Source organism: Diceros bicornis, chromosome 2 (assembly GCF_020826845.1).
Source record: "Diceros bicornis minor isolate mBicDic1 chromosome 2, mDicBic1.mat.cur, whole genome shotgun sequence".
In the NCBI taxonomy this organism is placed as follows: Eukaryota; Metazoa; Chordata; class Mammalia; order Perissodactyla; family Rhinocerotidae; genus Diceros; species Diceros bicornis.
Genome location: NC_080741.1, coordinates 18,916,822 through 18,943,459, shown reverse-complemented (window position 1 = coordinate 18,943,459; position 26,638 = coordinate 18,916,822). Strand labels below are relative to the sequence as shown.

The 26,638-nt window shown below is 48.7% G+C and overlaps 2 protein-coding genes across 5 annotated transcripts in view; both read left to right on the top strand.

Annotated features, from left to right (window-relative positions):
* TMEM108 (transmembrane protein 108) overlaps positions 1–8,923 on the top strand; it is a 306,238-nt gene extending 297,315 nt beyond the window's left edge. For all 4 annotated transcript variants that reach the window (XM_058552994.1, XM_058552977.1, XM_058552984.1 and 1 more), the window contains 2 exons: positions 1,614–1,768; positions 7,042–8,923. In XM_058552994.1, the coding sequence (XP_058408977.1) occupies positions 1,614–1,768; positions 7,042–7,164 (278 nt within the window). In that variant the 3' untranslated portion in view covers positions 7,165–8,923. The remainder of the gene's footprint in view (positions 1–1,613; positions 1,769–7,041) is intronic.
* Positions 8,924–11,216: 2,293 nt separating this feature from the next.
* The window catches only part of BFSP2 (beaded filament structural protein 2), a 125,144-nt gene continuing 109,722 nt past the window's right edge, over positions 11,217–26,638 (top strand). The window contains exon 1 of the mRNA XM_058550369.1: positions 11,217–11,699. Within this exon, the coding sequence (XP_058406352.1) occupies positions 11,217–11,699 (483 nt within the window). The remainder of the gene's footprint in view (positions 11,700–26,638) is intronic.

Sequence of the window (26,638 nt, the reverse complement as noted above, 5' to 3'; positions counted from 1 at the left end):
TGTTGGCCAAACCCTCGGGCTGCTGTGGACAGAGCTGGCCCTCTGCTGCCCTCTGGTGGCCATTGCCATCATGGTGCTGGCCTCTGAGCCCAGCGCAGCCTGGGGCCTCCTCTCCCCAGCACAGAGGGTTGGCAGCTCCAGAATGTTGGGTGCAGCCCTGCCCACCCCTGGCCTGGAGTTCCAGCCGCCCTGCCGGCTCCAGTGATGGTGAGCCTGGGCGGGAGCAGCCTCGTCCTCACGTTCTGGCTTCTCCCCAAGAGGGCTCCTGTCGCCCTTGTGACTGCATCACCTGTCCCACTGTGTGAGCCTGGACAGGCCTCCCCGCCTCTTGACCTCAGAAACCTTCCCTGTCGGCATGCCCGAGCCCCTCTGTTCATACCTGCTTCATCAGCAACGTCCAAACGTGCTCCTCCCTCCTAGGGCCCCACGAGGCTGAGATTGAACAGACGGGGTCACCGGTTAGGCTGCGTGGAGCCCTGACCAGGCCTGTCTGTGCAGTGCGGCTTCTGCATCAGTGTCTGTGAGGCAGAGTCGGGGTGGTTGAGAGCACAGACTTTGGAGTCCAGATGTCTGGATTTGCTCTTGGGCAAGTCCCTTCACCTCTCTGAGTCTGTTTTCATGTCTGTACTGGAGAATTAAATGAATTAATATTCCTAAAGTGCATGGAACTCTGCCCGGCACAGAAACTCTGTGAGTGCTAGCGGCTTGGATGATGGCGCTGGTGATGCAGAGCAGCTGTTTTATTGAGTCCAAGACCTCCAGCCAGTGGTTTGCTCTATGAGCCTCTGCCTTCAAGGCCTTCTGTGGAAACAAGGGCTCATTTTGTAGAGCTCACTGGGCTCAGCCCACTTTCTGCCCCACACCCACTCTGAGAACTCTCCCCATCAGTCCAGCAGCGCAGCTTTGAGCAGACTCAAGGAGGGGCCCTGCAGCATCCACAGATATCCAGAATCACCTCCAGGCCTCTTGCACCTAAGCCCTGTGGATGCAGCCTCTCAACTCTGCTCTGGTCTCATCTCCTCCTCACTTCCCCGCGCTCACTCCACTCCCGCCATGCTACTCTTCCCACACTCATCAAGCTTCTCCCCTTTGCACATGCTGTTCTCTGCCTGGAACACATTGCCCCCCTGTTCGACACGTGGCTAGCTCCTTCCCCACGTCCTATTCTCAACTCGAAGGTCGTCGCTTCCTCAGGGAAGCCTTTCACGACGATTCTGAAGCAGCCTCTCCCCAACTCCCCTCCATTGTGTCTCTCCCTTCAACCTGTTTTATTTTCTTTGAACAGTTATCACCATCTGAATTTACCTTATTTATTCATTTCGTTTATTACATATTGTCAGAACCTCTCTGCGCCCTTCCATACGCACACCAGGAGGGACGCTTATGAGAGCAGGCAGCCTTCTCTTCACTCCCTGTCTCCCCAGCACCTGGCGCAAAGTAGGCACTCAGCACATAAAGATATTTGTTAAACATACAAATGAATTATTGAAAGAGGTAGGTGGCTGACTGTATGACCATCACAGCCCCCTGGAGCCTGGCATCTGCCACTCAGCAGTGTGGGCTCCGTGCTTGTCGCCTCCCTCCCGTCTCTCTAACTTGGGCTCTCCCCACAGCCGTCTTGCTGACAGTGTGCTGCCTGAGGAGGAAGAAGAAGACGGCCAACCCAGAGAACAACCTGAGCTACTGGAACAACGCCATCACCATGGACTACTTCAGCAAGCACGCCGTGGAGTTACCACGGGAGATCCAGTCCCTCGGAACCTCTGAGGTAACAAGCCCCAGACCAAAGGTGCCCTGGAGGTGCTGGCCCCTGCGGGCACAAGCACAGGCTCCAACGAGAGCCGGAGAGCGTCTGCTCATTTCTCAGGGCCTTGCTCCTCAAAGCCTGGTCCAGGGACCAGCACCAGGAGGCTGCAGGCCCCACCGCAGCCCTGCGGAATTGGGATCTGCATTTGGCAGGAATCCCCAGTGCTTCATGCACATGTTGAAGTTTGGGAAGCACTGTTCTTGGGACTTCGTGTTTCTGGGAACAAGTCAACAAATATTCATTGAGGACCCGTTTTGTGGCAGGCGCTGTCTGGGGACTGTGGAGAGGAGAGCTTGCTCTCGGGGCCCAGGTTCGAAGATGCAGTTGAGGTACAAACCCCAAGCATCCTTCGAAAACAAAACAAACTAGGAGAGAGACAAGAAGAGTTACAGAAAGCCATGGAAACCCAGGCAAGGAAAGCCTTCCCCGTGGAGGTGCCGGGAAGGATAGATGGATCTCGACAGGTACTCCAGTAAAGGGAGTAGCCTGAGCAAAGGTGGGGGTTTGTGCTGGCCATGGCGTATCATGGCAGGAAAGGATACATCGGGTCAGGAAGTGTTTGCCCAAAACGCCTGGCTGGCCAGTGAGGGAGCTGGGCTTTAAACCTGGGTCTCTGGTCATGGAGTCCGTGCCCTTTCCACTCTCACACAGAGGTAGGGCAGAAGCCAGGGTGCAGCAGGAAAGGTAGGTGGACTAGGCACAGCCTTGAATGGGGTTGAGTGGAGTTTGTATTTTAGTCTTGGGCAGCAGAGGGTCATTGAAAGTTTTGAGCTTTGTGTGACTAGTTTTAGAAAGATTGTGCTGATGGCCTGGTGAAGGTACTCTACATGATCAATGAATGGATAGGAAGGAAAGGAAGGATGGTTTAATGGACGGATGAGTGGATGGGAGGACAGACAGAAAGACAGACTAGAAATAAGTAGATCAACTGGGACACACTTGGGATGGCCCAGGAGAAAGATGGCAGACGTCTGAGTAAAGGTGGTGAGAGCTGAGAAGAGTTCTTCTGGAGGTACAGTCCCCTCTTCCCCTGCAGATCTGTCCCCTACAGCAGCCAGAGGGAGCTTCTGTAAACATCAGTGTGATCACATCACTCCCATGCCCAAAACCCTTCGGTAGCTTCCTATTGCTCTCAAGTTCAAGTGCAAAGTCTTTTACAGGGCCTGTGAGGTGGACCTGGCCCCAGCCCAACTTTCCAGCCTCACGTCATGCCCCCTCCCTCTCATTGGTAAGCTCCAGCCACGTTGTATTTCTTTTTGTTCCTTTACGGCACCAAGTCTTGCCACTCCAGGGCTGTGCATAAGCTGTTTCCTCTCCTGGCATGTTTTCTGTCCCTCCCTAGCACCCCCTTCCCTTGTTCACCTCAGTGACTCCTACCTATCATTCAGGCGCAGTCTAACCGTCACTGCCTCAGAGGGGCCTTCCCCGACCTGCCAGGCTGGGTCGGCTTTTCTGTCATATGGTCGCAACTCCTTATGCTTTTCCATCACGGTACTTATCAGAGTTGTAATTATATAGCTACTGGTCTGATATTAGTTTCATATCTCTCTGCCCCACTAGAATGACCAGTTGCCTCCACATTGCTAAACCCCCCAGGGGTCAATTCTGAGTCAATTCCGGTCACCTTACTCGATCTACCAGCAGCATCAGCACAGTCGATTGTTTCCTCCTCAAACATTTCTTCACTGGCACCTGGGGCCCCGTCCTGTCCTGTTCTCCTCCACCTCCCAGCAGCTCCCTCTCAATCTCACCGTTGGTTCCCTGTCCTTTCTCTGACCTCTAATCGCGGGGGTGCCCAGGCTCAGTCCTCTCACTGCTTCTCTTCTCTTTCTACTTATTCCATGACCTTAACTACCACCTCTGCACCGTTGATTACCAATTTCCAGTCTAGCCCTGATGTCTCCCCTGAACTCCAGACTCATAAGCCCAGCTCCTACTGCGCATGTCTAAGGGGCATCTCAAATTCAGCATGGCCAAGATGGAACTCTTGAGTTCCCCAGAATCCCAGAGCTCACCCGGTGTTTCTCATTATGTGGATGGCACGGCCTGGCGCCTTTTCCTCTCACACCCCCCACATCCAGTCTGTCAGCAGGTCCTCTTGGTTCTTCCCACGTACGAGCACTTCCCACCACCTGCACTGCTGCTCCCTCGTCCAAGCTACCATTATCCCTCAACTCATGGATTGCTGCAGTAGCGTCTGAAAACAGGACTCCCCGCGACCATCTTGCCTCCCGCAGTCTGTCCTCCACACAGTAGCCAGGTGATCTTTTCAAGGCAGGACCTCAGGTCAGCCATGGCCCCCAACCCTCCAATGGCTCCTCTTCACACTTTGAGCAAAGTCCAGATTCCTCTTACCAGACCTTTCACATGCTGGCCCCTCCCACCTCCCTGACCCCCTGTGCCAGGCTTCCCATGGGTCACACGCTCACTTGAGCCACACTGGCCTTTCTGCTCTTCCTCCAACACAGTGAGCTCGCCCCCCCTTAGAGCTTTGCTCTTGCGCCTATTGGAAATGCTCTTCTCCTGGCTGCCTCCATCCCTCACTTCCTTCAGGTCTCTGTGCCAGTGCCGCCTCTTCAAGGAGCCTTCCCTGACTGCTCCATACAGATTAGAAGCCCACCCTCCCCGCCATGGTCTCTGACCCCTTCCCTCCTTTATTTTCCTTCCGAGCACTTCTCTCCACCTGACAGTGCACATGCTCTCTCTGGCGACTGGTTCGTTGTCCAGCTCCTCTGCTGGAACGTGAGCTGCCTGAGGGCCGGAGCCCTGCCGTTCTGCTCCCCGCTCTGTCCCAGCACCTGGAACAGTGCCCAGTACGTGGACGGCACTTGGTCATATTCATCACATAAGTTTGGTTCACAGTTTCCCTGTCGCCCAGGCCAAAGGCTAACACACAGTGGACACTCAGTAAGAAACTGTAACTGAAGGACCAACAAAGGGACAGGCTTCATGATGCACTGACCTTCAGTGTGGTCAGTGCACACATAGCAGAAGTCCTCCTCTTACAGTGAGTGAAAACATGGGTAACTTGGCAAAGGGGCTGGCCCCGCTCTGAGTGTGGGCTCTGAACTCGGACTTTAAGTTGCTCCTCTTCTCTTGACAAATTCATACATGAGAACCAAAGCCAAAGCACAGTGCTTGTGAGTGTCTGTAGAAAGGGCCCTGCTTGCACAGCATCCCAGTTAGTCACTCCAGCCCAGAGCTCCAGGGCCACCGTCAGACACAGGCCGGAGGCTCTGGTGAAGAGGCGGCCCCTCCAGTCAGACCCCAGGAGCCGGAGGTGGCGGTAGAACCGGCAGCGCAAAGCTCGGTTTGGCTTCAGAGTGGGTTTCATCCCGCCCTCCCTCCCTCCCTCCCAGCGGGTCTGCTCCCCTCCCTCTGCTTTATTTACAGCGATGCCAGTTTGTTCCAGCTCTCTGGGCACACGCAGGCACTGCAGACCACCCACAGAGGGACACTGGTCACAGGGCGTATTCCACCGCGTTCCCCGTCCTGGCCGCAACCTCACCACCTGCCCGTTAGCTGCCAAGTGCTTTGCCTAAGTAGGTTTCTGTGGTGCCCTGCTCCCCTTCCGGGCTGAGGATGGCAGCAAAACACAAACCCGGGAGGGGCTGGGAGACTGCCATGCTTTCTCCTTTCCCCGCCCCCTCCTCCTTTTTTCTTCTTTCTCTCTTGCCTTATTTTCTAAAGAACGTCCTCTATTTTACACAGTGATGCATCCCCACATGGTTCACGCTTGGTGAACACTTTGAGAACTGTAAGACGACAAGCCAGGTCTCAGCGTCCGGAATTCCCTCCACAGCCCAGCCCGGAGCCCCGGGGAGGAGGAGGGTTTCTGTCCCCTCGCTGACACGGCCCTGTTCTCCTTACTCAGAGGGCTGCTCCCGTGTCACCCTCCGATGGGCACTCAGCTAATCCAGACATTGAAGGAAATTCTTGTCTTCTGGAAAGACATTTTACCAACAAATGGCCTTTCTTCATTTCTCTCCTCATTATCCATAAAGCAATATTTCCTCCTCAAAAATGGTGTATATTTTGTTTAAAAATAAACTTCAGAGAATTCATTGTGGCTTCTTAAAGTGGAGGTGTTTCTAAGCAAGCCTGGCTTAAGGCGGTTATACCTGGGCCTGTTCTGAGTCTTTACCCTGAAAGGCCCTGCAGGTTCTGAAACTTCGGTTGTTTAGAATTGGAACAAGCTATGACTTTTTCCCCTAAATTTATACCTGGGCCTGAGTCTGAGTACAGCCATTTCTTTTTTTTTTTTTTTTGTGAGGAGACCAGCCAGACCAGCCCTGTGCTAACATCTGCCAATCCTCCTCTTTTTTTGCTGAGGAAGACTGGCCCTGGGCTAACATCCGTGCCCATCTTCCTCTGCTTTATATGGGATGCCGCCACAGCATGGCTTGCCAAGCAGTGCGTCGGTGCGCGCCCGGGATCCGAACCAGGGAACCCTGGGCCACCACAGCAGAGCGCACGCACTTAACCACTTGCGCCACCTGGCCGGCCCCTGAGTACAGCCATTTCATGGCCCACAAATGCTTACATTCCTTGGTATTGAGGCCAAAACCATTGAGATGACCTGAGCAGTGGACTACTTGTTTCTAGGCTTTTCCACTCCTGGGCCTGTGTAGACAGACTGGATTCTTTACTTACCACCTACTATACAGTCACACACAGATTCAGATCTGTTCAGCTCAGCACACCTAGTGTACAAGAAATGGGGCAAGAATTTAGGCTCTGGGAGGATTCGAGAGGGGAGGAATTAGCCCCGGAAGGCTCTGACAGCTGGTGGCAGGAGAGGAAAGAGGTGGGCAAGTGTGGAGTGTGATGAGGGGGGAAGAGCACCCAGATCTCCCAGAAGTCCATGAGAAAGAGGCGGGAATGAGACTTCGGGGCCCAGGTGGACCGCGTTGTGCCCACCAGGGCAGTAAGCCAGGCGCTGTGTGTGTGGGGCATGGCGAGGCCTCTCAGACGTGTAGGAAGAGAGCAATACCACCTCTGGCAATCTGAGGTGGGGTGACTCAGGAAGCGGGAAATCTTTTTCAGAAGCTGCTGTGAGAATCTGAAAGAAGAGCCCGAGAGGGCCCTGCCTCAGCGTTGGCAGTGAGGCTGATGAAAAATGTTTACCAAGCAATCCCACGTGGAAATAAACGTCCCCGTGTGTACGTTTGTTTAAGAACGGCCACCTCATGACCCTCCCCGGCTTACAGCATCTCCTCCCGCTCTCTCCCCAGGACCAGCTCTCGGAGCCCCGCTCCCCAGCCAATGGCGACTACAGAGACACCGGGATGGTCCTTGTTAACCCTTTCTGCCAAGAAACGCTGTTTGTGGGAAACGACCAAGTCTCGGAGATCTGACGGCAGCAGCCCCGCTTTGCCGGTCCCTACCTTCCGTCTCTAAATTATAAATATACACATATATATTATAAATATAATCTTTGTGTAACCCTGACTTAATGAGAAACATTTTCAGCTTTTTTTTTCCTAAGAATTGTCAACATCTTTTTTATAAGTGTGGTTTAAAAAACAAAAAACTTTACAGAACGATCCGTGGCTTTATAAAATAAAGTATTTCTAAGCAAAGCAGTTGCATTGATTGCTTCTCTTAATACCTGTCCTTGAGCACGTGGGGGGCCCAGCAGCCCCGGGCAGGTGAGCGGAGAGACTGACCAGTAGAAGTGGAATGTTCAGGTGGTCAAGTGCACGGCCCTTGAGTGCTGCTTAAAGCTCTGGTGCCTCTTGATTCGGTGTCACCCCATTTCCTCGCCCCTCGTATGCGCACCAGTGAGGGGAACTGGGCCGGCTGGGGAGATGGCAGACTCATACAGGACGAGGGGACAGCTCATCACCGCAGAGGATGAGTAACCTCCCAACGGCACCACTGGCTGTCTAGTGTAATTCCACCCGAGTTACAGACAGCGGGCGGGAGCACGCGGCCCTCAGGAACCCACGAGGACATGAGGCGTCCTGAGGCTGCGTCCCCTAATGTCACGACAGGGAGCTTCCGCTGTGCTAACAGGACTGCCTTTCCTTGGTGAAAAAAGACTCCCCTTGAAGCACATTCCTGCCTCCTCTCCGACACCCACATCTGCGTTAAGCGTGCCTTCCTTGAGAGGTTTAGACACGGATCCGGCCCTGGAGCTGGAGGATGCTTGCCTTTCTTCGAGAAGCAAATGTTTACTGGGGTTCAGCTATGTTTTCCCAACAGGCCATCGCAATGTGCCCCTGAGGAACGTGTTTATATAGAAGCCTTGGGGTGTGGAGCTGTAATTTTGAAAACTTCCTCCAGCAATCTTAAAAAAAAAACAAGAATGCCAAAGCGGATCGCTCCGGAGCAGACATTATTCTCTCCCTCCTTGGCGCTGCAGACCTGCTTGGGGTCAGCAGGCGGACCTGCCATCCCTCTCTCATCATCCCATCACCCCCGCACTGCACCCCCCATCGGGGCTCGGCTGCTGCTCCCCCATGCCCACGCTGTGTCCGGCTCGGCCAACGGGTCAGACCCTCAGAGACACAAGAGGGGCTTCCAGAGATGGCTGCTTCTCCATTTTTCTCCTACTAGATAGTAGCTGGGAGAGAAGATAACTGCATTGACACTTCCTTTCTCTAAAAGAAAAATAGTTTGATAGTATATTTTGAATATAAATGTTCTTATAGTCAGATTGGGAATTGAATTTGAATGTTGATTCATATGTTCGTGTTGTTTCTGTGGTATTTTTATCATGACTTTTTCCTTTCTTGTTACATTTTCCTTTAAAAAAAAAATGGCCTTCAAAAATGTGTGTTCTCAATGTCGTATGAACCTACTTAATGTGAGTTCAGTTGTCTCTCTTCAAAGACCCTTCAACCCACAAAGAAGCAGGTTAAGTGTTGCTCTGAGATTCATTTTCCAGTGTGCTGTCTGACCTTTTAACCTTATCATAATATTTCTGTTAGCTATCGCATTTAATATATCAATGTGTGTGTGTATACATATAAAGAAATCTGTAAAGTAAAATTTATATATAGCATATGTAATCAAAGATACATATGTTATATACATATGTGGATGTATGACTTATTTTTCCTTATCCACAGAATTCAGCTACCATGTATATATAAATAAACTTATTTTATTAGCCAGAGGATCAAGTTGCTAATACATTTCGCATTCTTTTCGTTTTATAATAACTTTTAAGTCTTCCTTTAGTACCAGCACCACCTAACGTCCATCTGTATTTTTTAATCCATTTTTAACAGTAAGGGGTTTTATGAGCATGATAAGCTAACGGAATTAGCAATTTATCATTTGATAAAACCAGTCCTTTAGAACATGTTTGTGATTTCTCCAAAAGAGAGTCGTCTCTCTTCAGGTCTTTGGAGACATTGGTGTCAGTGAGGGTACATCCCCTCCTCATCCTCCGTCTCTGCACTCAGGGCTTTACTGTAAATATCTTTGTGTCAGAGAAATCTGAAGTTAACCTGGCCCCTTAGTGTCACCATTCTGTAGAAAGGAACAGTGCCTAAACATGACACCTGTGCAAACAACTTCATCAGTAGCTTGAACCCTCCATTTAGCCTTGGACAGACGATACATCCTGGAATTCCTGACTGGGGCCCAGTCAGTGTCACCTGTGTTGGGAGGATGTTATTATAACACAGTCTCGTGGGCGCCACGGGCCCTTTACGGTGCACCAGAGGTGGTATTTGCAGCAAGAATGCCACATCTAAATAAACAAGGGACACTGCCAGCCTTTACTTGATCAAGTTGGTTCCTTAATCTGCTAATCATATAACCAACATTGATATTTATAAAGGAACTTCATCATCTCAAGTAGACAAAGTAGAAGGAAAAAAAAAAAAAGGAATTGTGTTGTACTAATAGCAAGGAAGAGCACATAGAATATTCCGGTAGGTGACCAGGGTTTTTAACTCTGCCTGTGTGACCTTGGTTAGGTACCCTGTTCTCTGGGTGGGTGGAGGCAGAAGGGGTCCTAGATAAGTCACTGGACCAGGAGTCAGAAAAAGCCTCTCATCCTAGCTCTGCTAGTTTCTAGACCGGGGACCTTGAGCAAGTCGTTGAAGCTTGCAGGGTCCTCACCACATACAGGGATAATAGCCGACCCTAGGACATGTGATGATACTTCTGGAGTTGTGCAGTGCGCAGCCCAAATGGCTGTACTTGTCAAGTCTGTACCAGCTCCTGAGGTTGAATTGAGAACTCAATGAAAACAAAGTATGGAAGTCGCACACAGCACTGGGATGGATTCAGCACTCACTAGAAGCTGACTCCCTTCCCCGTCTCTCACTTGAGGTGTGTTCCCACGTGGCAGGATCTGACCAATATCCAGCTCTGGGTTTTGGTTACTTGGTTTCTCTAGGGTAAAACTCAAGTGCAATGGTTTGGGGGTCCATTTTGCAATCCTGGGGGCTGGAGGGTCCTTTCTGGGCCTGGAGAAGTGATTGAGATGTGACCGTGACAACATGCCTTAGTGGATGCTGACGGCTGGAATTAAAACGCAAGGGGTGTCATTGAATCCTGCCATGGAGCACCTTTAAAGAGCTTACGGGAAAACCTCTTTGTTTTCATTTATTAGTTTTCTGGCCGATGGGGAAACAGAGGTGTAGGGAACAACTAGAGCATTCTAGGTGCCTAACGTGTGGCGCCTGAATGTGTCTAAGGTCCCTTGTCTAACGCATTAGACAGTCCGAGGAACCCTCCCCAGGCCGGTGCGTGAAAGGTAAGGTTCAGGGAGGTGAAGGAATGCGCCGAAGGGCAAGCCGCTCATAAATGGCAGTGTTCAAGGGCAGAAAGATGCCAGGGAGGGACCTGGAGCTGCTGCCAGGACTGAGGGAGGGTGAAGGAAGCAGCAGGCTTGGTTTGTTGCTCTTGAGTCCCTGGGGCGGCCTCCGGCCACAGCTGGTTCACATCCATTTCCATCCACGTTCACTCACACACACAGCACAGGCAAGAATGTAGAAAGTCCAAAAGTCGGCCCTAAAACACCCGGATTTGGTCCTGGCTCACTAGGCCTGTGATCTGAGGTCTCTGAGCCTCAGTTTACTCATCTGTGAAATGGGGCTGCTTGATGCCTGCCTTGCCCTCTCTTAGTTAGTGAAATACACAAACCCAGATGAGCCACCCCCACAGCCGGCACTGATCCAGCCTCCCCCACCGCCAGCAGAAAAATCTGGGAGGTCAGACACGTGACCCTGCAGAGAATGCACGAGTGCCTCTCTGCACACAGCCCTGGGTAGGGCTTGTTTCAGCTCGGAGAATGATGGAAACTCATGGAAAATAGCAGACAAAGCAGCCCTGGGGATAGGGAAGCTTCCAGAGAGACCCGTGACCGGGCTGCAGGGACGCTGGGTCTGGAAACCAAAAGCCACTGGACTCTAAACCCACTAGGCACAGCAGAGGCAGAAGGGTGATGAGCACAAGGCGAGTGGTGGTGGAGGCGCCCGCCGAGGCCAGCCCCAGCATGCCCCTCCAGAGGCACCGGGCATCCTTCAGGGGAGCACGGGTATCTCCCCTGGAAAGCCCCCCGGCCTCCAGGACCAACGCTGTGGGTGGTCTCGTCCGAGCACCCAGGGTCTATGTAGGGATGGCACCCAGTGTGTCCACAAGTGGCCTGGCCGCCCGTGTGACCCGCAGGGCCCTGGGCATCAGCAGTGTCTTCCTGCAGGGCCTGCGGAGCTCAGGAACCACGGCACCTGTTCCAGGCCTAGAGAGGGACCTCAGTGCCGTTGAGGACCTGGGGGGGTGCCTGGTGGAATACATGGCCAAGGTGCACGCCCTCGAGAAAGTCAGCCAGGAGCTGGAGGCACAACTGCGGATGCACCTGGAGAGCAAGGCCGGGCGCTCGGAAAACTGGGGTGCTCTCAGGGCCTCCTGGGCCAGCAGCTGCCAGCAGGTGAGTGCCCGGGCTGTGCCCAAGGGCTTTGCATAGGGCCGGGAGAGGATGCTGACAGCTGCCTTTGCACCACCTCTGAGGGGTCATTATCAGAGAACAAGAGTGCTGAGGCAGGAGGCAGGGGGGTGCATGGTCTGTGGCCAGAGAAACTGACCATAACCGCTTACACTTACATGCTAAAAATACTAATGACAATGATAACAGTAACAATGGCTACCATTTCCTGAGGTGTCCTAGGGGCCAGGCCCATGGTAGTCCCCTAGAGGAGACATGCACTGTCTCCTCTGATGTTCAAAGCCAGGCTATGCAGTGGCTCGTTCATTGACTGCATTTTTCAGATGAGAAAACTGAGGCACAGAGAAATTAAGTAATTTGCCCAAGATCACGCAGCTAGCAGGGAGATGGAACTGAGATTTAAAACTGAGTTTTTCCAGCTCCAAAGCTTGCATTTGTGCCATTCTCTGGGCTGACTCTGTAACCTTTGTGTTAGGAAAAGATTTTTATAGCCATCATCAAATAGAATACCACTGAAAGGATGTGGCATTAAAAATGATGGGAAAATGGAGGTAAGTTCTTGTGTCCATCTATAACGGCACTGTCCAAGAGACATACGAGCCACGGAGGTAATTGACAAGTCTCTTACAGTAAAAAAAGGTAAAAAGAAACAGGTGAAGTTAATATTTACTATATCTTATTTAACTCAATATATTTTAAATGTTATTTCAACATGTAATCAATGTAAAAAATATTAATGAGATAATTTACATTCAAATAGAACTTTCTGCAGTGATGGAAATGTCCTGCATCTGTACTGTCCAGCCTGGTAGCCACTAGCCACATATGACTATTCAGCACTTGAAACGTGACTAATGAGATAGAGGAATTGAAATTTTTATTTTATTTTTTGTTAATTTAAGTTTAAATTGGCTGGAGGCTATCTTACTGGACAGGGCAGGACACAGAGATCTCATTTTCCTCCCTTGCTTGGTCAGGACCTGCTCTCTAGGGCTGTTTCTGCTGAGCACCGAGCTCATCCGTCATGTCTGGCCCGCAGCCTGTGGTTGCAGCGCTGGGACTGCAGCCAGCATTGCGCATCTCATCTGTCTCTTTGTGGGCGGCTGGCTTCTCCCCTCCCCTCCCCCTCAAATGCTGGTCTTGGGATCCCTCTGAGCTAAACCAGCCTCGAACTCAGCCAGGAACTGCCGGCTCAGACCCCTTGCACCCTGGGGCCCAGCATGCAGCCCCGCAAGAGGAGGTCACAAACCTTCATTCCTGTGTGGCTGGGTGATGCTGAGCAGACACATTCAGGGACTCCCCGTTTGCCCCTCCTGCCTCCCATTTCATCCCAAGGTGCTTCTCACCATCAGTCAGTGCCCGGCTGATGGCACCATCTGCATGACACACAACGCTGTTCTCTCAGCTTCCCCCTGGAGCTGCTGTTCTGCTGGCATCCATCTGCGCTGCAAGGGAAAGCCATCTTAGAGCAGTCCAGGGCCTTAAAGCTGTCAATCGAAGGCAGCCGTTCCTGCAGGATTCTCCCCAACAGTGCTGATTCCAAATATTTGTGTCCTATAAACCACCAGAATGTTCCTAGATATTCCGATATTTCAGCATCTACCAGACAATTTCTTGTACTCAGATGCCACACAGACTTTTTATGAGAAACCAGGCATCCCAATTTCTAGGTCAAAAAGTATGGCCACAAGACTTAGTCCATACTCGGACCTGATCTGGCTCCAGCTAGCTACAGGGGCTTGAGCAACTTACCCAACTTCTCTTGACCCTCAGTTTTTTTATCTGTAAAATGGGTATAGTAATGCTATGGATATTCCAGCAAATCCGTAGATGAATAAGGTGCATGGGTCCTGCCTACAGGTGAACTGCAGACTAAAAACTACACAGAGAAAGCAGTACAGCCACAAGCGAAGGCCGGATGCCAAGATGTTCAGCCTCCGCCACTGTGTCAGAATCCCAAATGGGGGTCATTTGCCTTTTAAGTGACTATCAATGAGATCCTAGGTTGAATACAGAGTTCTCTTTTTCTTCCTTTTTTTTTAAAACATGGACTTGAAGAGACAGTTAGACCAACCTGTAAAATGGAGTTATTTCTGTATTGCACAGCCTGGCCTTCCAGCTATATTAAGCTCTGTTCCATGAAAAAGAACAAAAGAAAATTCTACACATTTGAGATGTACACATGATTTTTCCTTTGTTGCTGTTGCAAAACTGACCCACACTGCCCACCCGCCCCAGGCCTCAACATACGCTGAAAGACGGCTTTGCTGACACCCGCTCTCCGTCCTGTGTTCTCCACCCAGTCACCAGAATGATCTCTTGGACACATGGGATCTGACTACGTTATGTCCCTGCCCAAAACCTTTCTGGGCTTCTCATCACCAACAGGACACAATCTGTGACCCTGGGCTCAGTCCACAAGGCCCTACCAAAGCCCCCTCTCTGTCTCAGCCACACCACCCACTGGGAGCCCATGAGCACATGGCGTGCCCTCGGCTTTTCTGCTCCTCTGTGATGCTTTCCCTGCTCCTTCCGTGGTCTCGGGACAGCCTGTGTGCATCCGCTGTGGCAGTTACCATGTTGTCCTGTGGTCATTTGCAGGTCCACGCCCTCACACCCTAGGCTCTCTTAGGCAAGGACGAGGTCTTCCCAGCACAGTGAGAAGAGTGAAAAAGGTGTAAACAGGGAGTCAGGTGAACTTGCATTTGGATGTTCGCTCGGCTACCTACTAGCTAGGTGACTTTAGGTCAGTTACTTAACTTCGCTGAACTTTCTTTCCCATTTGCAATTTGGGGATCACTATATCTACTGTGCAGAACTGTTAAGGGGGTTAACTGAATGTAATGTACCTAGTAAATTCAGTGGCTAACAGCTTAGAAAGACTGTTTCATTCATGGCATCGCAGATACGTAAAGCCACGTACACGATCAATGCTCAGCAATGATCAGGATCTCTCTTCACATCCTGGTTCTGCCACTTACTTGGACCAACCAATCCTTCGCTCCGTGTCTCCCTTTCCTCATCTTCCAACTGGATGAACCCTCTCAGGGTCATTGTGAGCATGAAATGAAATGAGATGCAAAAAGGGGCTTCGGGAACTATAAAGTCTGTGCACAGGCAACATGGCCAGGCCCCTCCTGACATCCCCTCCTTGCCCTGCACCCGGCAAGGGCCTGATCACAGATGCAGGCAGGGGCAGGGTGACATCTTCAGGTGGGGCATGGCAGCAGCCGTCCCCGTCAGGACTGGCAGTGCCAGTACATTTGGCAGCCACCTAGGGGAGGAGGGCGAGCCTCTTGCCCACCCTTGATCCAGGTGCGTTCAGAGTGGCACTGAGGTTTCAATAGTCTTGGGGGTTGCCTGTCCTCCATGGGTTAGGGTGGCTGGTCTGTGGGAAATGGAGATGCCTGGCTTGACTTCCCTGCCCCTGGCCAGGACGTGGCACGTCGGTCCAGTGGCTGGCAGGAAGGGTAATCCAGCTGTTGGTGGGCCACACAGAGCCCCAAATGGTGGGGCAGGGCCCCCAGGGGCCTCTGAGAGTTTATACTTGCCCCTTGAGTGTCCCTGTGCCCAAGAGGGTGCGAGATTAAATAGCAAAAACTACCATGACAAGTTGAGAGAAAAACCATGGGAGAAAGGATAAAGCTTTATATTTTAGTACCTTTAAAAGACTTTTTCTCCTGCTTTTTGAACAAGGAGCTCCACATTTTCATTTTGCACTGGGACTCACAATTTATGTAGCCAGTCCTGGTTAGGGTTAAATGTATATGAAGTTCCTTTTCAGCTCTCTTCCAGACCTCTCTCTCCCTGCTCCTCAGCAGCGTTAGAACCTCTCAGCCACCTCTGCTAAGTGGTAAAAAACAGACAGGAAGACCCCCAGAGGCCACAGAGGCCCCATACCTGCCCATTGCTCGGGCAGAGGGTGGCCCTTCCCCTCTCCGGCTTTGCTGAGTGCGCCTGACTTTTCTTGCCAAGTGAGTGATGCTGATAATAAGCTCTGGCAGCAACATCAGCCCCTTTCATCCTCAAACAGGCCAAACGCAAGCTCAGAATTAGGCAGCCTCCCTGCCTCGGAGCTGCACATAAAAGGAGAGTGGAGACAGAGGAGGTGCAGCCACAGAGACCGAGCCTCAAAGCAAACAGGGCGAGCCAAGGCCAGGGCCGGGCAGAGGCTGCCTGGGAAAAAGGGGAACGTGGAGGCTTAAGTTTCCACCGAAATTAGTGATCTCTGTGGGAGAAAACAGCAGCTTACACCGCCCACAGCACGACTCAGCTGGAGGAAATCAAAATTACTGGAAGGCAAGAGATTAGAATTTAAAATGGGCCTGGTTTGAATATTTTTCCTGCTGTTCACAGTCCCTCTTTCTGCCCCTTGCAGAGAGAGAGCCCATCCCTTGGGGAACTGCCTATTTGGGGAAATTGCTGGAAACTTAGTCAATCTAGATCAGAGCCAGGTTTCTCTCCCCATAGAACCTGAGGTCCTAGAAGGTTTTTTTTTAAAACAAGAGAAAAGACGTAATCCCTCCGCATTGAATTAAAAGAAAGGCAACAGGGTCACTGTTCATGATACACAAACTGGTGTCCCTGAAAGGGAGAGGGGGAAAGACCATGAGCTATTCTAGTATCTGCAAGACCTGAGTACATTTACCCAAGACAAACCACTCAGTCCATTTCTTAATAAATGCAATCTGTTTGGTCAGAGCAGGCCAGTAAGGCAGTTACTCTGTTAGCCAAGCTCTAAGGGACACTAAAGTATCATTAGAAATGTAACTACATGGGGAAAAATATGTTCAGGAGAATTCCTCTCAGGGCAGTGATGATGTATAAGACAGGAAGAAATATTTTGATGGAGCAGGGGAGGGGAAGGAGGCATGAGGCTGCTCCCAAGGGTCTTGGTCGAGTAACATAATATTTGGTTGAGTAATATTGGTCACTAACCTGCTTTCTAAGAAGAGTGGTTTCCAGTTTCCTGGGGGCTCTTGTTTTTCTAAATAGAATATGTCTGGGAGAAAGCAGAATTGCTAAAGAAAATACAGGAGAGATCGAGGGCTGTGATTCGGGGCCCCTTTCTGTGCCCTTCCCAAAAACCGCACTCAGCCACTCTTAAATCTCTGAAGATCTCTTAAAATGTGAGGTCCATTTTGAGGAATAGGGGGCAGGGGAGTCCATATAATGAAAAATAGGGGAGTGTACCGCGAAGACTGAGGATTTTGAAGCCAGAGAGCCCGTGGGTGAAACTCAGGCCCTGCATGACCTTGAGGCAAGTTCTTCATTGATCTGGCTACATCTTGATTTCTCATCTGGATAATGAAGATATTTGGAGACTTTCTTGACATAATAAAATATCTCTAAGAAGGAAATAGTAGAGGCCTTCCCATAGAAACTAAGAACAAGAGAAGGATGCCCACTGTCTCTGCTACTATGGAACATTGGTCACAGGTAGTAGTTGATGCCATCAGACAAGAGAAGGCAATTGGAGGTGTAAGAATTAGAAAGAAAGAGAGAAAATATTGGTCTTTCACAAAAGCCCAAATTGTTCCATGTAAAAACTGTACAACAAACAATAAGATAATTTAGTAAAGTTAAATTTAGTAAAGTAGCAGGTTATAAAATGCCATTAAAGATGCACACCCTTCCTATATATAAACAACAAAAAAGATAAAATGAAAGAGAAAATCTCATTTATGATAGCAAAAATTAAACTGAAATGCCTCTAAATGAGCTTAATAAGAAATGTCCAAAATCCATATAAGACAATAATGAAACCCTCTTGAAAGACACAAGTGGAAAGAAACACCATGTGCTTGAATATAAAGATTCAAGAAAGATGTCAGTTCTCCCTAAGTTAATTTATAAATTTAATGCAATCCTAATTTTTAAAATACCATAGTTTTTTTTTAGGACTACAAGAGTTTATTATAAATTTCATACATAAGAACAAAACAGCAAGAATAGCCAAAAAGAAAACCGAAAGAGAAGAGCAAGGAGGGAAGGGGCAGCTCTCTCAGACATTAAAACGTACTAGAAAGTCTCGGTCATTAAGGCAGTTTTGTATTGGCACATACAAGATGAGAAGACCAGTGGAACCATATTCAAAATTCAAAAGTAGACTCTGCTGCACATGGAAACTTAGTGTTGTTAAATGCAGCGTGTGAAGCCAATGAAGGAAAGGATGGACTTTTTAATAAGTGGTATTCATATAGCTGCATAGTCACAGGAAAACAACAAAATTGGATCCATCCTTCACTGTACCATTTGGATCAATTCCAAATGTATCCTAGATTTAAATGTAAAAAAGGAGAATGTACAAGTAGAAAGCATGGGTGAATTCCTTTATAACCTGGGTGTAGGAAAATTTTTCCTTGATATAACTCAAAATCTAAAAGCAATAGAGAAAAATATTGATAAATTTGATTACCAAAAATTTTTGAATTTTGCATCACAAAATAACATTATAAGCAAAACTAAAAGATAAATGACAAATTAGAGAAAAGTATTTGCAACTTAGAATACAAAGAGTTAGTAACTCTATTCTGTAAACAGCATTTAAGATTTGGAGTTTTAAAATAAAAGCCAACTACTTGCTTATTTTTAAATAGCCTAAGGATATGAACAGACAGTTGACATAAAAATAAATGAGAATGTCTCTTAACTATATAAAAGGATGCTCGACTTCACTCGTAATAAGAGAAAAACAAACAAAACAAAAACCTACCTGAGATACCATTTTCACCTATCAGATTGGCAAAACTCGAAAAGTGTGTCAATCTATTTTGTTGGTGAAGTGCTAGGGAGACAGGCAAGTTTGTACAGCGCTGATGGGAAGAGAAAATGTTACAATCCCCGTGGAGAAGAATTTGGCATATCTAGACAAATTATGTATGCATTTATGTGTATGTAATTTGATCCAGCAATCCCACTTCTGCGAATCTCTTCTAATGACACATTGGCAAAAACATGAACAAGAAGTATGCACAAGGCTGCTCATTTCAATCTTATTGATAATGATGAAAGACTGGAAATAACCCAAATACCCATCAATAGGGACTAGTTGAATAAGCAATGATACATTTACAAAAGGAATGAGGAATAGCTCTATAACTATTACAGAGTTATCTCCAGGATATATTGTTGGGTTAAAAAGCAAGGTGGAGAGAATGTGTATGTCATTCTACCATTTATCTAAGAAAGAGGAAGGGATATGAACATATACATACGTATTTGCTTATGCAGTCATGTGCTGCATAACAACGTTTTGGTCAACAATGGACCACATATATGATGGTGGTCTCATAACATTAGTACCACATAGCCTAGGTGTGTAGTAGGCTATACCATCTAGGTTTGTGTAAGTACACACTACAATGTTCACACAATGACAAAATCGCCTAATGATGCATTTCTCAGATGTCCTAGTCGTTAAGTGACTCATGACTGTAATGGAAAAAGAACAACCCATAAATGTTTTTAAATGATCACTTATAGGAGGAGGGAGGGCGTACGGTAGAAGGAAAAGGAATTGACATTAGAATTCTTTTAATTTATCTTGTTATGTAGAGATGACTTTGGAACCATGCAAATATTTTACAGAATTATAAAACAAAATTAAATCTTATAAAGGAAACCCTAAGAATCAAAAGGAGAAGGAAACAAATGAATCCAACTATGTATCATATTGAAGGTATAATTACCCAGAGAAGACCTGTTCCAAGTGACTTTTTAAACCACAGTAACCTGACTGTACATCCCTGGTGGGGATGCAAAAGAGTAAGATTCTTGAAAAGAATCTTAAATTATTATCAGTAATCATATTGTTGGTTGTAGTGTTGGTATTGTCATTCTGACACTGGTGTGCGTATATGTGCATGTGTACTCTGGGCAAAAGCAAAAGAGTAATTATATTTGTGTCATTAGAACTGAGACTTTTAGTGTGGGTGAAAGGAGATACAGCTGTAACACTAAGAGAGTTTAGTGACAGTTCTTTAGTCCTGAATTTAAATTGGAATTATCAGTATAAACTCATGGTGTATATGATCAGAAAATAAATATATACTATTTCCCAGCTCTGGCCAGCAACAAGACCTAGAAACAATGGCCAACCCAGTGGCAATGAGCATTTTTAACCTCAGATTTTGGTTTCTAACTTCCATCTTTCACTAAAAGAACAGAGGCATCTTAGAGAACTAGCTGAATCCAGGTTTGGGTGCAGGAAATGTACAAGACGAGTCTAAAACATCTTGTCACGACAAAAACCAAGGAAGCTATAAAGAACTACTAGAGTCATGTCAAAACACTAAGCATCCAGTTTTAATAAGCTCCCACTAATCAAAGATGATTGAGTATCAATGAGAATATTAACTGCAATGGATTGAAACACATCAAATATGTTTAAATCTATGAGTTCAGTATAATATTAAAAAAAAAAAACTTCCACTAATTAGTTACTTTTGAAGTCTGCTGGGGGATCAACTCATTATTTTGAAAACTGGTAAATAATGAGAAAGAATCAGGCGTTTTTCCAGCCTTTCCTATAAGAACTGTAGATACATCAGGGTTAAAAAAAAAAGAAAGAATTGAAGAAAGGAAGTGTCTTTTTATAGAAGTATTCCAGCTAAAAAATGAATAGTAATATAATTATTAATTTTGTTTATATTTATAATTAATATTAATTATTAAAATAAAATTAGAATATCACCCCTTTGCAACCATAATAAAATAATGGACCTAGGCAATAACAATCATCAAGTGGCTACTAATGTCACAAAAAGAGAGACCAGCAGACATTATGCACCTCCTTGTGGAATGCACAACATCACCAATGAAGTAGTCTTGCCAAAAAAAGACAAAACTGAATGTGATTAAAGCTAAAGATAGAACTACTAATTTATAGGGAATACAGAGGTCAGATGAACATGTTAACAGACACCATAGGGATGAAATCAGCAAAATCCAGACTGTGGGAAACTGCAGGACTAAAGATCCAATTTTTTTAACAAGCAAAAATTACAAGGGGGGAAAAAAGAGAGATGGAGGGGGAAACCTATGAATTAGAAGAGACTAAATTGACATATCGACCCACTGAAATGGACTTAATTTGAACCACTATTCAAACAAACAAAAAGTAGATTAGATAATTGAGGAAAGATGAACTAGGTATTTGATGATATTGAGGAATTGTTATTAATTGTAGATGTGGTAATGGTTGTGAAGTTATGTGGTTTTTTTTAAAGCATCTTTATAATTTAGCAATGCATACTGAAATATTTGAAGAAATAATATGATATACAGAATTTGTTCAAAATAATCTGAGGCAGAGCAGAAAAGTGAGGGGGTACAGGTGACACAAAATGAGCCATGCGTTTACAATCATTGAAGCTGGGCGGTGGGTATGTGGGGGTCCATTATACCATTCCCTCTTTTTATATATGTTTGAATTTGCATAACAAAATGAAGACAGACTATCTACCTCATAGGGTTGGTCCATTGTTTATCGTACAATGAAATAATGTATGTAAAGTTCTGCTGCATAACCAACACCCAATTACAGTTTGTGAAAATGAAAACTTGAAGATACAAACATTAAGTGAGTAATAACATCAATAATTGTGTTTATGTACATGTATTCATGAGTTGTTCAGCCCACACACACTGTAGGAGTTTAGAGATGGAAAGGGGTACTGACTGGTCCTGAGTAAGAACCAGGAAATGGAGACTAAATGTGAGACCCAAAGAACATGCCAGAAGATGGCCTTTCAGCCCGGGGCCCAGCATGGACGGAGGTTGGGAGTCAGGACCAGGCATGACCATCTGCAGGGCAGTCTGTGCATGGGGCAGACTTCCCAACAGTCAAAGAGAAATTTTTGCACTGGACACTTGCCCAAATTGGCAAGACAGATTTTATTCAGACTACTGCAGTAGAGGAGAGAGACTTCAGGACAGAACTGAGCTCAACTCCATGGAAACAAAAGGCAGGAGGCTTTTTAGACACCGGCTGTGCTAAAGGAAAAGTCCAGAGGAGGTTAAGGGCCGGGGTGTTGATGTGATCAGGCCACCTGTTTGCTCATCAGTGCTTACCCAAAGGAGAAACACACTTCTCACATCTTTATGATGGGAGCAAATTGGAGCCAGGCGCCCTCCAGAGTTGGCATCGTGCCCTCTCACAGGAGATGGGAGATGGGGGAGCTGTCTCCACAGATGTTTGCATTTCCCAAGAGACGGCACCCAGGTCCCTGAGAAAATATTTCAGGTTATAGGAGATTTATATCTCAAAGAGGCAGTGAAAGGATTTACAATTCCAAGTTTCCTAAAGTAATTGCCTAAGAAAAGGGCAGCCAGGGGCCTCCTGTCGGGTTTTGGCTGAAATGAACAATAAATGTGTTGGCAGCATGAGCTTTCTCAGGCAGGCATTTAGGGGGCTGGGGCCCCCCTAGGGACACGATCGGGGCGGAAAGAAGCCACACTGGTGTTTGGTCCCTTAGTGCGGGGGCTAGACGGCATTATCTATGCAGAGAGTTTTGCAGTCTCCCCACCAAGCGCCAAGCTCTTCCCAGGTCGCAGCTGGTCCCCCTCACCCCTCTATTCCCAGAGCCTGGCACAGAGGGAGTTTGCCACGACACACAGAAGGCGGCCAACAAAGGGTTGGGTAGCAAGGGCTGAATACAGAGCCAGACAGGCTCGAGGTTTCAAGTCAGAACCCTGACGTCAGGGGTGGAGAGCTTCGTGAAAGCCCCAGACCAGAGTGATACTGGAAACAACCCGAACGTCTGATGTCGCTAAATAACGCAGCAGAATCCTCTGCAGCTGTAAGAACAAGGAAGCTCATTATAGTCTGACAGGAACCAGCACCGAAATATATTTTTGAGTAAAAAGGCAGGCTGCAAACCCCACCTATGCTATGCTATTTGTGTTTTTAAAAAAGGGGGTGCGGGGGCCAGCCCGGTGGCGCAAGTGGTTAAGTGCGCGCACTCCACTGCAGCGAACTGCCAGTTCGGGTCCCGGGCGCGCACCCACGCACCATTGGTTAGGCCATGCTGTGGCGGCATCCCGTATAAAGTGGAGGAGGATGGGCACGGATGTTAGCCCAGGGCCAGTCTTCCTCAGCAAAAACAGGAGGATGGTCAGATGTTAGCTCAGGGCTGATCTTCCTCACACACACACAAAAAAGGTGGGAGGGCAGACCCTGGAAGCACACATAAGGGGTGGTACAGACGCTTCTAGTGAGAGGGCTGGGGGACTGGACACAGGGGTGGGAGCAGGCTTACTCTGGGCTCTGTACTTGTTTGCACTGTTAGAATGTTTTACCTGCAGAAAAAGAAGTAATAAGTAAAACTGCTGCCAGGCGACTTGTTCCAGCCAGGTCCCGGGCCGGGGAGGCCCATAGCTCACAGAAGCAACCGAACCCTTCTCCTGACACGTCCCAGGGGGAGAGGAAAGACCCATCTCAACAGCCTCCTCTCTGAACAAAAACCCAGCAAAACTAAATACCCATGTGAGAGAGCAATAGGAAAGACCTTCTAATGGCCTGCACGCTCCAAAAGAACTAAATTAAAACTCAATCCAGGCGGCTGGCGCAAGGACAAACGTGGAGGCTCTTGACGGGAATTCCTGAGACGATGGCTCCAGGCAGAACATTGTCGAGGGTCCCAGCGCTCCCCCAGAGGGCAGATGCTGACCCATCAAAGTTGAGGACTCAATTTAGGACAATAAAACCTAGTCTGTCGTGGCCTGGCTGGGGAAAAGCACATAAAGACTCATTTATCTGGCTGTAAACGAGCTAGCAGAGCTGACTGTCACAAACGCATTATTCAGCAGAAATGAGAAGTTGTGTCGGCTGTGATCAGCGGGTAATGAAAAGCAGTGCCCGGGGAGTGGAAAACTCCATCACAAGACCCACCTGCTAGTGGAAGACCACTTGTCATCGTATTTCTTTATTTCAAGGACGGAGGAATAACCATCCAGATAAGTCTTAGGGGAAACACTACAGCACGGAGGGAGAGAAATGAAGGTAGAAAGGCCCCCCTCTCAGCAGACTCTGGGCAAAGTTACACAGGAGGTAAAGTCCCCCTCCCCCGAATTCTAACAGTCCACACCCGCCCAGCCCACCCCAGCACCCTGTCCCCTCCCCGCCCCGCCCTCCGCCCCTCCCCAGCACCTCCTTCTGGCCCTGGCTGCCCAGAGCACTTCCCGCATCACCCCCAGCCTTTAACTGGGCCACATCTTCATCATCCTCATTGCCGTCCCCCAGGTAGGAGGAAGGTTATCTGAGAAATGAGTTTATTGGTACTTACTTGTCAAGGAAACTCGATGTGTGTCTTAACTTAGAGCCTTGGTTTGACTATCTGCATAGTGAGGGTGCACGTGGCTCTCGTGGGTTGTGAGCAGTCAACGAGACACGGAGGTGAAGCTCCTGGGCGTCTGGAGCCCCCTGCGTGTGGCTCCTGTCCCTGTCCCTCAGGACCACTGCCTGCAAAGTGCAGTGCTCCTGGCGGTGTTTCAGACCACAGGCCTGCAGGTGCCTGGGGAACCCCAGTGTGGACGGTACAGCCCCACGGCCAGTCCTGTCCGCACGAACTCCAGTGGGCAGCCCTGGGCAGGACCCTGAATTCTTGGGTTATTTGCCCAGATCCTAGCCAGCCCCTGGAGCGGGTGCAGGCGCTCTGGGGGTTAAACAGGTTCCCCTCTAGTGTCTCCCAACAAAACCATGTCCGTTGCTAAGACTCATGAGGATAGAACTATCCACACTTCACTATGAACTGCAGGCCTCGGATACGACCCTCACGTTTGTGTGACACTAACAAGCAGGCTTTAACAAGAGCTTTTACTCACTGTCTCGTTTGCTCCTCTAACAATGTCTGTGTCACCCAGGAAGGTGGGGTTATGCCCATTGTATTAGTCTGCTCAGGTCGCCATAACAAAGTACCTCGGACTGGGTGGCTTAAACAATAGACATTTATTTTCTCACAGTCCTGGAGGCTAGAAGTCTGAGATCAAGGTGTCACCAGGGTTGTTTCCTCTGAGCCCTCTCTCCTTGGCCTACAGAGGGCCGTCTTCTCCCTGTGTCTTCACGTCGTCTTCCCTCTGTACATCTGTGTCCAAATTTCCTCCTCTTTTAAGGACACCAGTCATAATGGATTAGGGCCCACCCAAATTGTGTCATTTTAACTTAATTACCTCTTTAAAACCCCTATCTCCAAATTCAGTCATGTTCTGAGGTCCTGGGAGTTAGGGCTTCCACATATGAATTTGAGGGGGACACAATTCAGCCTGTACACCCATTTCATAGACAAAGAAACTAAGGCCTGCAGAGATGATGCTCCTCATTGAGTCAGTGTCCCAGCCAGGATCAATTTAGTGTTGTGTTCACCCCCAAATCATTATTAAAAGCCTACTGTTATTGTAAGACCAGTATCAGTCCTGTCTCAGACCCCAGGCCCTACAGGGTAAGGGGGTCTGCAGGCTGGTGAGAGCCCGCTGTTCTGCCAGATAGAATCAGAGTCAGCGAGGGCCATTCTCCATGAGGAGTTTAAACTCTGGGAGGAGCCTCCCTTTTCTCCTCCTCTCTGCCTCTCTCAATTTGGAGGAAACTGTCAGAAACAGTGACTGATCCTCACCCGAGCACAGCTCTAACTGGAACTCGCTTTAGCGAGGACGCGTGAGGCGGGGCGGCTTCCAGCTTGTCAGCCAGCTCGAGACTGGGACTTGAAAGTTTAATAGCTCTGCTGCCGGGGAATGGTGCAGCCCCCTCAGGGATTTCTATTTTTCTTGTTCAGTGATTTTAATGCTCAGAAAAATGTGCTGAGCAGTCAGCCCTCGAGGCAGAATGTCTTTATCTGAGCAGAGTTCATGACCTCCCTGAGTTGGTGGGGCGCCCCTCCACCACGGGCAGTGGGCCCCTCCTAAAACACATGCTTACGTCAGTACTTTCTGCAGACTTGCGGGCTGGGTCCCTGTCCCCAGTAGGGTGGCCCCCCCACCTAGTTCCATGGGCTACTTGAAGAGCTGAGTGTTGGTTGTAGGGGGTGAGAGGGAGGGGTCCCCACTGCGGACCCCCGTGGGTCCTGGGTCTGCGGGTGAGGCGTGCACCTCCGAGAACTCGCTTATAGGTGGACAAAGTCAGGTTTATTGGCTTGCTGCAGCGAGGGAGAAACCCACTGGGGGAACCTGGGACGTCTCAGGAAGAGGGGGTTGTGAGGGGCTTGTTCTGAGGTTTGGGCTTGTGCTGTTGATCCGTGGGAAAGTTTGAGAGCAAGGACTTATTCTGCATTTGATGCTGCAGGAATCGGGCGGTTTAATGATTGGGTATCTTATAGGTTGTATCCAGGAGACGGGAGGAATGAAGCGGGCATGGAACTGTCATTAGTAAGGACACAACAGTCACTCGTGCTAGCTGGACGAGGAATGTTGAGTTTTTGTGGTTGCAGAGTGTCCTTGCCTCTCTGTTCAGATACGAGGATGGTGTGGTCTTGTCTGTCTCTTTCCCCCAGGATCAGAGCAACCCTGTCTGGTTATCGCCGGTACTCTGTGGAACATTTGTGTGCAGGCAGAGTACCATGGCCTAGCTGGCAGCCAGCTGGCAGGGCTGTGGTTTTACTTCCTCACTCATGCCCAAACTGGGTTTCCTGAGCCTCCTCATCCTCAACAGAGGGAGGGAGGACTGGAGACAGAGCTGGCGTGTGAGGGGTCTCCAGATTCACACAGAGCTCTGCAGGACCCTCGAGGCCAGGGGGTGGGGCATAGTTTCTTGGGCTGTGCTGTGACTTTAAGAGGCAGGGCATGCTCCGTGCCTCAGAACTCCTGAGCAGGACATCTCTCTGGGGCCCCCACTCCTACCTGTGTCACCCTTCTCTCCCCCAGAGAATCCTTCTTGGCCGTCATGCACCTGAGCTGTAAATGAGGTAGAACAGAGTGATGCGAAGGAGCAGGGT